The sequence below is a fragment of the Pelobates fuscus genome, chromosome 6 (genome assembly GCF_036172605.1).
Source record: "Pelobates fuscus isolate aPelFus1 chromosome 6, aPelFus1.pri, whole genome shotgun sequence".
NCBI classification, from domain to species: Eukaryota; Metazoa; Chordata; class Amphibia; order Anura; family Pelobatidae; genus Pelobates; species Pelobates fuscus.
In genome coordinates, this window is record NC_086322.1 from 201,195,312 (window position 1) to 201,207,325 (window position 12,014).

Sequence of the window (12,014 nt, forward strand, 5' to 3'; positions counted from 1 at the left end):
TCTCTTTTAACCCCCCCTCCCTCTCTCTTTTAACCCCCCCCTCTCTCTTTTAACCCCCCCCTCCCTCTCTCTTTTAACCCCCCCTCCCCCTCTCTTTTAACCCCCCTCCCCCTCTCTCTTTTAACTCCCCCCCTCTCTCTTTTAACTCCCCCCCCCCCCCGTCCCTCCCTCCCTCTCTCTTTTTACCCCCTCCCCGTAGCGTGGCCGAGAGGCTCTGCATCCGCGGTGCCGGCCGGATTGATAGGAAGGTGCACACACACTGAGTGTGCACCTTCCTGTCAGTCCGGCCGGGTACAGGAAACAGAAACTCCTGTTCCGCGCGGAACAGGAGTTTCTGTTTCCTGTACCCGGCCGGACTGACAGGAAGGTGCACACTCAGTGTGTGTGCACCTTCCTATCACTCCGGCCGGCACCGCGGACGCAGAGCAGCTCGGCCACGCTACGGGGAGGGGGGTGAGAAGCTGCAGCCGCCTGAGCGCTCTTAAGAGAGCGCTCAGGCGGCTGCAGCATTTAAAGGGGCGGCCGGGCCCCCTGATGGCGGGCCCCCCTCCCGGCCGGGCCCTCGGACCATGTCCGAAATGCCCGACCGGTCAGTCCGCCCCTGCATGCTGGAGGAAACATAGAGTATAATTACAGAGATACATTATAGGTTATCTAGTTATGGCTTGTACTAACATTGCACTTTTTTTTTGTTAACATGTAAGGATAACATGAAAAGTTAACTGTTACAGTAAATTGTTTGTCAGGGTTCTCACACGTTTGTAACATTAAAAATGATAGGTAAGGTGAACCTCGTTCCCGTGGGCATCACCAAGCGACGTGTCGGAGCCTAGTCTGTGCTGCATACATATAATTTTAAAGGGCTATAGGGTGTTCAGCGGATTGTGTCAGGTTAATCTTTTTAGGCAGTATAGAGTTCAGCACAGGACTTCGTGAGTTGTTGTAGAGAGGGGCAGGGCCGGACTGGGGATACAAAGCAGCCCTGGAAAAAAAATCAATGCCAGCCCCATAAGTAACTACGCCATGTATTGTCACATGTAATACGTATGGCTATGTGTTGCCACCCGAGATGATTGAGTAATATATATATATATATATATATATATATATATATATTTTATGTGTGTATATTACTCAATCATCTGGGTTGGCAAGACATGCATACATATGCATATATGCCTTACATATTATTGGTATGTGTGTATATATATATATATATATATATATATCTATCTCTCTATCTCTCTAATATGGTGGGGATGGGGGACTGTGAGGTGGATAGGTGTCCTGTAAGCTGGGTGGGGGGACTGTGAGGTGGGTAGGGGAACTGTGAGTGGGTAGAGGGGCTATATGGTGGGTAGGGGGACTGTTAGGTGGGTAGGGGGACTGTGAGGTAGGTGGGGGGCTGTATAGTGGGGTAGGGGGGCTGTATAGTGGGTAGGGGGCTGTATAGTGGGTAGGGGGGCTGTAAAGTGGGTAGGGGGGATGTGAGGTGAGTAGGGGGCTGTATAGTGGGAGGGGGGCTGTATAGTGGGAGGGGGGCTGTATAGTGGGAGGGGGCTGTATAGTGGGTAGGGGGGTGGTGAGGTGAGAGGGGGGCTGTGAGGTGGGTAGGGAGCAGTATAGTGGGTAAGGGGGCTGTGAGGTGGGTAGGGGGGCTATGAGGTGGGTAGGGGGGCTGTAAAGTGGGTAGGGGGCTGTGAGGTGGGTAGGGGGGCTGTGATGTGGGTAGGGTGGCTGTGATGTGGGTAGGGAGGCAGTATAGTGGGTAGGGGGGCTGTGAGGTGGGAAGGGGGGCAGTATAGTGGGTAGTGGGGCTGTGAGGTGGGAATGGGGGCTGTGATGTGGGTAGGGAGGCAGTATAGTGGGTAGGGGGGCTGTGAGGTGGGAAGGGGGGCTGTGAGGTGGGAAGGGGGGCTATGAGGTGGGTAGGGGGGCTATGAGGTGGGTAGGGGGGCTGTATAGTGGGTAGGGGGGATGTGAGGTGAGTAGGGGGCTGTATAGTGGGAGGGGGCCTGTATAGTGGGTAGGGGGGTGGTGAGGTGAGAGGGGGACTGTGAGGTGGGTAGGGGGCAGTATAGTGGGTAGGGGGGCTGTGAGGTGGGTAGGGGGGCTATGAGGTGGGTAGGGGGGCTATGAGGTGGGTAGGGGGGCTATGAGGTGGGTAGGGGGGCTGTATAGTGGGTAGGGGGGATGTGAGGTGAGTAGGGTGCTGTATAGTGGGAGGGGGGCTGTATAGTGGGTAGGGGGGTGGTGAGGTGAGAGGGGGGCTGTGAGGTGGGTAGGGGGCAGTATAGTGGGTAGGGGGGCTGTGAGGTGGGTAGGGGGGCTATGAGGTGGGTAGGGGGGCTATGAGGTGGGTAGGGGGCTATGAGGTGGGTAGGGGGGCTGTGAGGTAGGTAGGGAGGCAGTATAGTGGGTAGGGGGGCTGTGAGGTGGGAAGGGGGGCAGTATAGTGGGTAGGGGGCTGTGAGGTGGGAAGGGGGGCTGTGATGTGGGTAGGGAGGCAGTATAGTGGGTAGGGGGCTGTGAGGTGGGAAGGGGGGCAGTATAGTGGGTAGGGGGGCTGTGATGTGGGTAGGGGGGCTGTGATGTGGATAGGGGCAGTATAGTGGGTAGGGGGTAGTATAGTGGATAGGGGGGCTGTATAGTGGGTAGGGGGCAGTGAGGTAGGTAGGGGGGCAGTGAGGTAGGTAAGGGGGCTGTGATGTGGGTAGGGGGGCAGTATAGTGGTAGGGGGGCTGTGAGGTGGGAAGGGGGCTGTATTGTGGGTAGGGGGCTTTATAGTGGGTAGGGGGGCAGTACAGTGGGTAGGGGGGCTGTGAGGTGGGAAGGGGGTCTGTATTGTGGGTAGGGGGGGCTGTATAGTGGGTAGGGGGCAGTACAGTGGGTAGGGGGGCTGTGAGGTGGGATGGGGGGCAGTATAGTGGGTAGGGGGGCTGTGGTATTGGTAGGGGGCTGTATAGTGGGTAGGGGGGCTGTATAGTGGGTAGGGGGCTGTATAGTTGGTGGGGGCTGTATAGTATGTGGGGGGGCTGTGATGTGGGTAGGGGGGCTGTCTGTGAGGTGGGGGGCTGTATGGTGGGTATGGGGCTGTAAAACGGTAAATACCTTCAGTTTCCTGTTGGTCCGGTGGGCAGTTTTTCAGCACCATGCGTGGGGGCGGAGCCTGTGAGTGGGAGGCGGAGCTTCCGTTTGGGGGCGGGGCATGCGGCCGAAATGATTGGAGACTGTGCAGGGAGACTGACAGGTCTCCCTGCAGCTGCTGCCAGCCACACCAGCCCCCAGCTCCTCCCTCCCCTCGGACTGACAGGCTGGCACAGTCCGAGGGGAGGATTTATCATAATAATCATTAGGGCTGTCAGCCCGGCCCCAGCTTAATGCGGCCCACCGGGAAATTTCCCGGTATCCCGGTGGGCCAGTCCGGCCCTGGAGAGGGGTACCCTGTGGGGAAAGGGAGAGTCTGGAGATTCCCATGTAAAAATAATTTCGGGCATAGGCTGTATTCAATCAGGTAGCGTCATGGGGCTACTGGCCCTAGAGCTGGAAACATCCCCTTTGTGTCTATAGGTTATATCCATCCTATTCCTCCCTTCTCATCTGCCCTCTGGTAAGTGTGGGAACTAGTGAGGTCGGTCTGGTGGTGTCTGGGGGGTGGTTTGCTCCCGTGTGCGGTGGGACCAAGGGGTAGATCCCGGTGTGTTTCTAATGGTGTGGTGGTTGTGTATATGAGGGTTTGTAATAAGGAGTGCCACCCACCTCTACCTGTGCCGTGGTGCCCCAGCTTTACTGGTCGATTCGTTGCGAATTGTGACCGTTGCTTGTGTGGGTGGTTGTGTGCTTCGAGCTTATCCATGCGTGTGTTTCCCCATAACCCCTGCTGGGCCTCTATGGTTTTGATGTTTTTGGTATGCTCAGTGGTAGGGAGAAATTCACTATTTAACTTGCGGGGACAACAAAATATATATACAGTAAGTTCATCCATGGCTCAGTCCCTTATCTGTGCGTGAGCTGGGTCAGTGGGCTTTAGCCGAGTTTTGCCCCCTGATCAAGTCTCTGATGAGGAGGTGCTCCTCTGTCGCGGTACAAAGGGTGTCGGGATTCCATGTTCCGTACATGGTATTTCCCGGAGTGCTGAGGTCAGGTGCTTCCATCCCAAGGGCCGCGTAGAGTGTATTCGCCTCCGTGGGTGGCTGGATTGTATGGGTAGCTCCGTTTTGGATGACGAGTAAGGTGCCATGCGTTCCCCAGCGGTATTGCACTCCTTTGGCCCATTTGTCTGCGCCACTGCAGTGTTGCCCTGGTTAGGTCCTGAAAGAAATTTATTTGGCTCATATTACCGCCATAATATGGCCTTTGTCATTTGCGGAGGTGCAGCGGACGATTACGTCTCTTGGCTCAGAGGTGGAGGACTTGGCCATGCTGGTGAGTCGAAATATGCCATCAAGTGTGCCTTTTTTGGCCACCGCTGGTGGGATCAAGGCCGCCAGTAGCCTCCGGACATAGTGTGGAAGTTCTTCAGCTCCTACCGCCGCTGGTATGCCTCGTATTTTAATGTTGTTCCGCCGTAGCTGGTCTTTGAGATTTGTCAGCCATTGTGCCAGTGCCTGGTGGTGAGTATTGAGCTGCTGTACTGGGGTCTTGAGATGGGACATCTCTGTGTGCACATCCATGATGCTTCCCTCCATGTATTTCCGTGCGTACACGTGCAAGGTCGGCAGCTATCATTTTGTTGAGGTCTGTGAGGAGTAATTTGAGGTCACCTTTAGTTGTCGGTGCCATGCTGTCCTCCTGCTGTAGGCTTAGGGATGGCCCATGGTGGGGTAATTGCCCGGTTTCCATGTCCCTGCTCTCTGTTTTCGAGAGTGGCGTCGCTGTGGCGCAGTCGGCCTCCGCTATTGGTGTCTTCGGGGCTACGGGTTTCTGGAGCATAGCTTCTATGTCTCTGTCAGGTTTTTGTGTTCGGTGTTTCATATTTGGGTTGTCCAGCAGCGAGAGTGACCAGAGCTGCTCCGGAGTGCCTGGGCTGTGCGCTCCGATGAGGGAGTCGAGGAACGAGTTTAGGCCTTGAGGCGCTGGGTGGCGGTAGGCCCCAGACTTGCACCTCTGTTTGTTTTTCCCCGGGGTGTACTGAAAGGGCATCTGACGATGCGGGACAGTGGCCTGTATTCAGTTTCCGTGGTTTCGTGGCTGGATGGCCTGTTGGGAAGGAGATATTTGGCAGATTTTGTTGGGCCTGTGAGGAGCTCAAAGAAATGGCGACTGTTCAGTTTCATGCGTTAGCTCCGCCCCCATCCCTTATACTTTAAACACGGAAATAGCCCTCTGTTTAGCTCAATGAGAACTCCAAATATGGTCACATTTCCTATTGGCTAAATTCTAGTGTAACTGATAGTTTAAGGTCACGAAAAGTTTAAGGGTCACGATACATGTTCAGTAGATCTTTCTAACAGATGGCTTGACCACAGTAATGAAACGTTGTGTGTCTTACTACAGACACTTCCTTAAAATAACCCTACTCTTACTTCTTACCTAATCTAAGCTAACACATTTAAATCTAGCTTCCTCTTCTAGAGCTGATCACACATCCCCTCCCCCCCCCCCGGCAACGGCTAACAGGTTACTTGCAAAATATCCCAAGAAACAGTCTTAATGTTGTAAAGAGAAACAGTTAGAAGAAAAATCAACATATCATTTTTCAAATATTCTTTGTCTTCTATAAGATGGCGGACAAACAGCAAAATGGCTGACAGCATGTCAGCAGCAGGTTACATATGTTCACAGAAAAGCATAAATTATTTTCGATAAATTACTAATACAGTACAAAAGTAGCAAAACAATTGTATATTAGGGTTTATAAAATATTTTTTTCCCCTTTATTAAATCCTTCTTAAGGCAAGTTGTCTTTTAAAAGTATATGTAAAGTATTAACTAAATTTTTATTTGTGAATAGTATTAAAGCTGTCTGTCACAAAGGCAGAGGGCTCTCTGTTTTGCAAACAATTGATGGTTGACAACCTTGCAGAATTTCAACTTCACTGAGTTCCAATTCACTTCCAGGCAGAGTCACAAAAATAAAAGAAAAAGGATTTAGTTGGTTTATTTAGGTTAACATGAATGTTTGATCTCTGGCTGTTCCCTAATAAGACCTCATTCTGCATTTCCCTTTCCCACCCAGTACTGCTGTCTGGTTTTATCTGGATGGTGATATATACATTAAGGTAATATTCATAAACATTTCATACACAAATATTGCTTACATAAATGCCTGTATTCATGTCTCTATAACAAATGTGAATGCATTAAATATTGTTAAATGTGGTGTAATAAATGTATTAATGCTTAATTATTTTAAAAAATAATAGTAAAATACATTTTTGATACATCTTATATAATTATGTTTTCAAATATTGATTTTATATTAAATATAATTTTGGAAAAGTGTATGCTCTATTATATAAATAAAGATAGAATACTATGTATTGTATCATTGTATCAACCAAAAAAATAGAAATATTAATATATATATTTCAGTAGATAGTCATGCACGTATTCAACCATTTCACTAGTGACATTTAATGACAGAATGTATTATAGTTTTAGGTTCCAGCAGAGCTTAGCCTTTCTGACATTTCTTTTTTATCATAATTCATATTTTTGCAAATAATTAGAGAGATGGGGTACCTGACGCAGTCTATCTGCTGTGGACGATAAAACCAGATGTATGTCGTTAAATGTATATCATATCTGAGCTTCCTCTTTCAAGTTTCAATCTCTGTAATAGTTGAAATGGAATTTTTACTTTGAAGTAAAAGGTCATTGGTGAGCAGGGACAAATGATATCCCGCCACTATCACCATAACAAGAGATCGGCTCAAGCCTAGTGCTGAAGGGGTCAGTTAAAAAACAAATTATTAGTATATGTCATGATAGCCAATATATGCACAATAAAAATTAATTTTAGCTTGTTTGCTTACATTAAGAACACATGATAATGTACTTTTAACACACTAATTCTTGAAAGTGCTATTTTGACTTTTGGTAGATTTAGTGCAAATAAATATTTAATTGATTCATTTGTACAACTTTTTTTTAATTAGTTCACTAATGAATGTTGTTTACTTAGTAATATGTAGCATAGAATAGATATTTGATCTTTCTATTATTATTTTCAATTACAGCTGCGAAAATCATGAATATAATTTTTCTAACTTGTTTTATTGGGATATATTTGGTGTCAGAAGTAAGTATTTTATGAACATATTTATATTTAAAGACATTCACTGTGTAATTATTTGAAAAAATAGTTTGAGTTGCAAAAAATGCATGAGAAGTATGAAAATGTCAAAATATCTTCCACGTTTCTTACAAACACGGCACAACCCTAACTGGAAAGGAAATCTTAATCTATTACGTTGAAATTTAAAGACATACAATACCTATTACCTGATACTAATAAAAGTGTTTACTGAGATGAACACTATGAGACATCAAAAATTTAATCATGATAGTTTCTATTTAATTGTATATTTCTTCTATTTAATGGTCAACGTTCCTGATTTTATAGAGGACTTTCTGATTATGCATTTAAAATATTGTGATTGTAACAGAACATTTTAAATGCTGACCATTGTTTGAGTTAAGTGTAAATGGCGTTGTTTAAATAATGCAGTATTATTACAAATCCTTTAAAAGCACTGCTATATAAAAGACCGCTAAGGCTAAGATTAAGTTTAGGAGGTTTAGAATTATGGCAATAGGGTCCTGGTGTAGTAATTAAAGGGGCACTGTAGGCGCTAGACTGATGCACATCAAAAAAAGTTGGTTTGGCCAAACAATTTTTATCAAAAATGTGATTTAGTTCAGGGCCTCTGATGCTTGTCCATGTGGTGGTTCAGTTTGTCTGAAACTCATCCATGAAAAAGATTGCGGGTAACATTCAGACAAGCCAAAAAAGGTGGGCAAAAGATGCCCTTTAATATGCTGCAGTGTAAAAATTGCTACAAAATTAACCAATTGCCTAGGCAATATCAGGCATTTCTGCAATGCCAATTCTGAGATGTAAACTTCTTATAACTATATTATTTTATCTCTATTGTAAAATAATTAAGTAAAAGAACTGAAGAGCTTGTGTTTTATAGAAGTGGTTTCACCTGCGTGGCTGAGTCTTGCACTTCTTGCTACATCTGCAGAGGCATTTGGGAGAAGCGGATAATAGGGTGCCATTTTTACCACTGAAGGGATTGAAAGGACAGTCACTAATTCTACAGACTCGATGTGTGGGAAAGATTTGTTCTTCTTATGATTGAAGGGGTGAGTGGGTTGTAATTTGCCCATTCCCACACACTGTTTACTGAAATAAAGAAGTGACAGTTATACACCATGGAAAAGGGAGTGCCCTATTAATTCTGTGGAGGTAGCAGGTGTAGCCACAATACTCAGCCAGGCAGGGAAAAACCACTACAATGAAAGGCACTTGAATAAAGGGGAGAAGCCAGATTTTAGAATACTGTTAATTATGAAACAACTTTGAAGGGAGAGGTAAGTGGCTCACCTTACAGATAATGATGACGCCTCAAGTATCAAAGAGAGACTTTGATACTTGGGGAGATTGAACTTTAGGAAGACTACTTGCTCCATCAGTTGCAGGGACATTAGTGAGTGTTATTCAGAATATTCCCTGCAACAGAAAACACTCACTCACGTTGGGCAATGGTCAGTGGATATGACAATAGTTGCTGTGCAACCAGCAACAGAACAGGCCATACACATAGCTCAGAGGGCCATCAGTAAGTAGGAGGCAAAGCACTCCTACAAAGGAGCCATCTCATAGAGCATTGACCACATTAGCAACTTGACATTTGGTTATTTTGTAGTGTTGTGGCATTATCATTCTTTTACTTTGTGAAGGTGTCTGGAGCGCAGCCTTGAATACAATTGGTAAAAAGGAGATCTACTCACAGGTGGAGAGCAAAGAGGTTTTGTTCAATTCAAATAGCTTACAAGGTATATTCTCCACCAAGGAATTTGATGTGAGAATCCTCTGGATAAAATCTTCAGGATGAAATAAGAAAGGTCCAAATATGGTAAAAATCACAAATTTTATTTAAAAAAAAAAAAACATACATAGTGTAACACACTAATATATTTTACCAAGGATTACAGGCTTTCTCACTTTGCAGTTTGCTGCATATAGGGCTGCATTGCTGCAGACCAATCAGAGTGCCCATAATGACACCTGTCCATCACCGAAAGCACCATCAATAGGGACCTGAGCATCAGAACTGGACCAATGGAAGACGGTTGCCTGGTTTGAATCATGTTTTCTTTTAGATCAGGTGGATGGCCAGTTGTGTGTGCATTGTTTACATGGGGAGATAACAGCAGGATGTACTATAGGAACAAGCCAGGACAGCAGAGGCAATATTATAGTCTGAACAATGTTCTGCTGGGAAACCTTGGGTCCTGGCATTCATGTAGATGTTACTTTGACAAGTACCACCTACATAGAGTTTGTTGCATACCCTGTACACCCCTTTATGTTCTGTGATGTTCCCTGTACACCCTTTTCTGTTCCCTGATGGCAGTGGCCTCGTTCAGGGTCGTTCAGACCCTGTCACTCTGCAAAAACTGTTCAGGAATGGTTTTAGGAACATGACAAAAAAAGTGTGTTGTCTTAGCCTTTAAATTCCTCAGATCTCAATCCAATTGAGCATCTGCAGGTAGTGCTAAAACAACAAATCTGATCCATGGACCTACCTTGCAGCTTACAAGGCTTAAATGATCTGTTGTTAGTGTCTTGGTGCCAGATATCACAGGATACATTCAGAGGTCTGGATGCATCAGGGCAGTTTTGGTAGCACGAGGGGGACCTACATGATAATAGGCAGAAGGTGTTAATGTTTTGGTTGATCAGTGTAAAGGACCACTAAAGTCACTCAGGCCACTTCATCTCAATGAAGTGGCCTGGATGTAATTTCCCTTTAATTTAAATCCTACAATGTTTTTTTTAGAAACTGTGATGTTAACATTGCATGATTAAATTCTCTCCTAGTGGCTTTTATACACATAGCCACTAGAGGCGCCTACACAACACTGACCTAGTATATCTCTGTCACATGATGAGAAACCCCCCCATAGGAAAACACTGATTCAATGTCTTCCCATAGGGATACTTAGATGCACATGTAGTGCTTACTGTACATGTGCATTAGGTCCACAATGCAGCATTGTATTGGACCATGACAGAGGAAACCATGCCTCCTCCATGACATAGTGTGAGATGGAGAGGTAAGCAGTGCCGAGGCTTGACAATTTTATTTATTTTTATCACAAGTGGCGAAGGACCTATAGTTTACTAGGGTTTATATTCCTAATGTCTTAGTGCTCCTTTAATAAACACTACATTGCACACCGCACACAGTGCACTCCACAGTGACTGCATACTTGCACACCGTGTACTGGTCTAAACACACTCAAACAATATTATATATATTTCTAAAAACAGTTAAACACTCTATATGCACTGAACAAAATTATAAACGCAACACTTTTGTTTTTGCCCCCATTTTTCATGAGCTGAACTCAAAGATCTCAAACTTTTTCTATGTACACAAAAGGCCTATTTCTCTCAAATACTGTTCACAAATCTGTCTGAACCTGTGTTGGTGAGCAGTTCTCATTTGCCGAGATAATCCATCCACCTCACAGGTGTGGCATATAAAGATGCTGTTTAGACAGCATGATTATTGTAAAGGTATGCCTTAGGCATTCAGTGTAAGTGGTATTTTGTCACTGGCAGTGGCTAGGCACAGCAGTAACCTAACCAGTCTCACACTAGGATCAATGACCAGGCTATTTCCCACTCAACGTTGGTGTAAGTGGTACTGGCAGTAGTAATGCAATTGGAACTTTAATATAATTTTTTAACACTCACACACAAAAAGATTTTGTTTCTACAAACAGTTAACAAAAAAGACTGTAAAACTCAAAGTTGGTGTAAGCAGCACTGGCAGTGGTTAGGTACAGCAATAACCTATCCACCAGGCTCACGATAAGACTAATTAAGCAATTAAACATATATCTATATTCAACATTTGTGTAAGTTGAACTTTGCCACTGACAGAGGCTAGGCGCAGTAGTAACCTAATCACCTAACCACCAATACTAAGATAAATGACAGGTGATCTTCCACTCCCACACAAGCACACAAAAGATAAAAGCAGGCATCACTGGGTACTGGTCTGTTTTCCTCAACAGCTGAAGTCAAACTGTCTTCAAAAATAATTCTGACTAGATGTCTAGGTTTTTTTTAACTGGTACTCCTTTTTTTCCCTCTGTTGGCCACTTCTCATTTAACCTGTCAATAAAATAATAAAATAGTGGCTGCACCCTAACCATCAAATATATTTTCCCCACGTCTTGCTTGAGTAGTAGATGCAACACACATCATTGCAGACCTCTTGTTCGTCATGGAAAACTAAGCTGCTTATCCAATTTCCCTAAAAATAAATCAGTTTCCTTACCATTCAGTCCCCCTTTTGTTGACACTAAGAACAGATTTCCAAATACATCCATCATTCGTCATGCTAGTCATTTGCTTGGTTGTATGTCCGCGTGGCACTTTCAATTTACGGAATCTGGATAAACAGCTGATCTGCCCAAAATTATATCAACTGCACATGTCTAGTTGGTACTATAGCTGTTTCATCTAATTTAATTGGTTTTACTAAATGATGACCCTTAGTTCTGTCCATCCATTCAGAGTTTTACCATTTTGCACTAAATAAGGATCTCTAGTCACCCACATACTGACTCTTACTGAAGGTTTGGCTAAGCCAGAGATTACACACTTACTTCAAGCCATACCAATTCAAACCAGTAAATTGAGCTGTAATGGGCTGAAAGTAGTCAGCTGACACTCTCATCCAAATAAGCCACCCATTGCTGCTCAGACGCACAGAGGGGATGGGCAGCTAGGGACACTCATTTAACATTAAAACATTACAAATGGT

At 45.1% G+C, this 12,014-nt stretch overlaps 1 protein-coding gene across 1 annotated transcript in view; it reads left to right on the forward strand.

The window, feature by feature from the left end:
- Positions 1-6,149: 6,149 nt before the first annotated feature.
- Positions 6,150-12,014, forward strand: part of SPARCL1 (SPARC like 1) — a 62,127-nt gene continuing 56,262 nt past the window's right edge. Inside the window, exons 1-2 of the mRNA XM_063425293.1 lie at positions 6,150-6,221; positions 7,182-7,243. Of these exons, the coding sequence (XP_063281363.1) occupies positions 7,193-7,243 (51 nt within the window). The 5' untranslated portion in view covers positions 6,150-6,221; positions 7,182-7,192. The remainder of the gene's footprint in view (positions 6,222-7,181; positions 7,244-12,014) is intronic.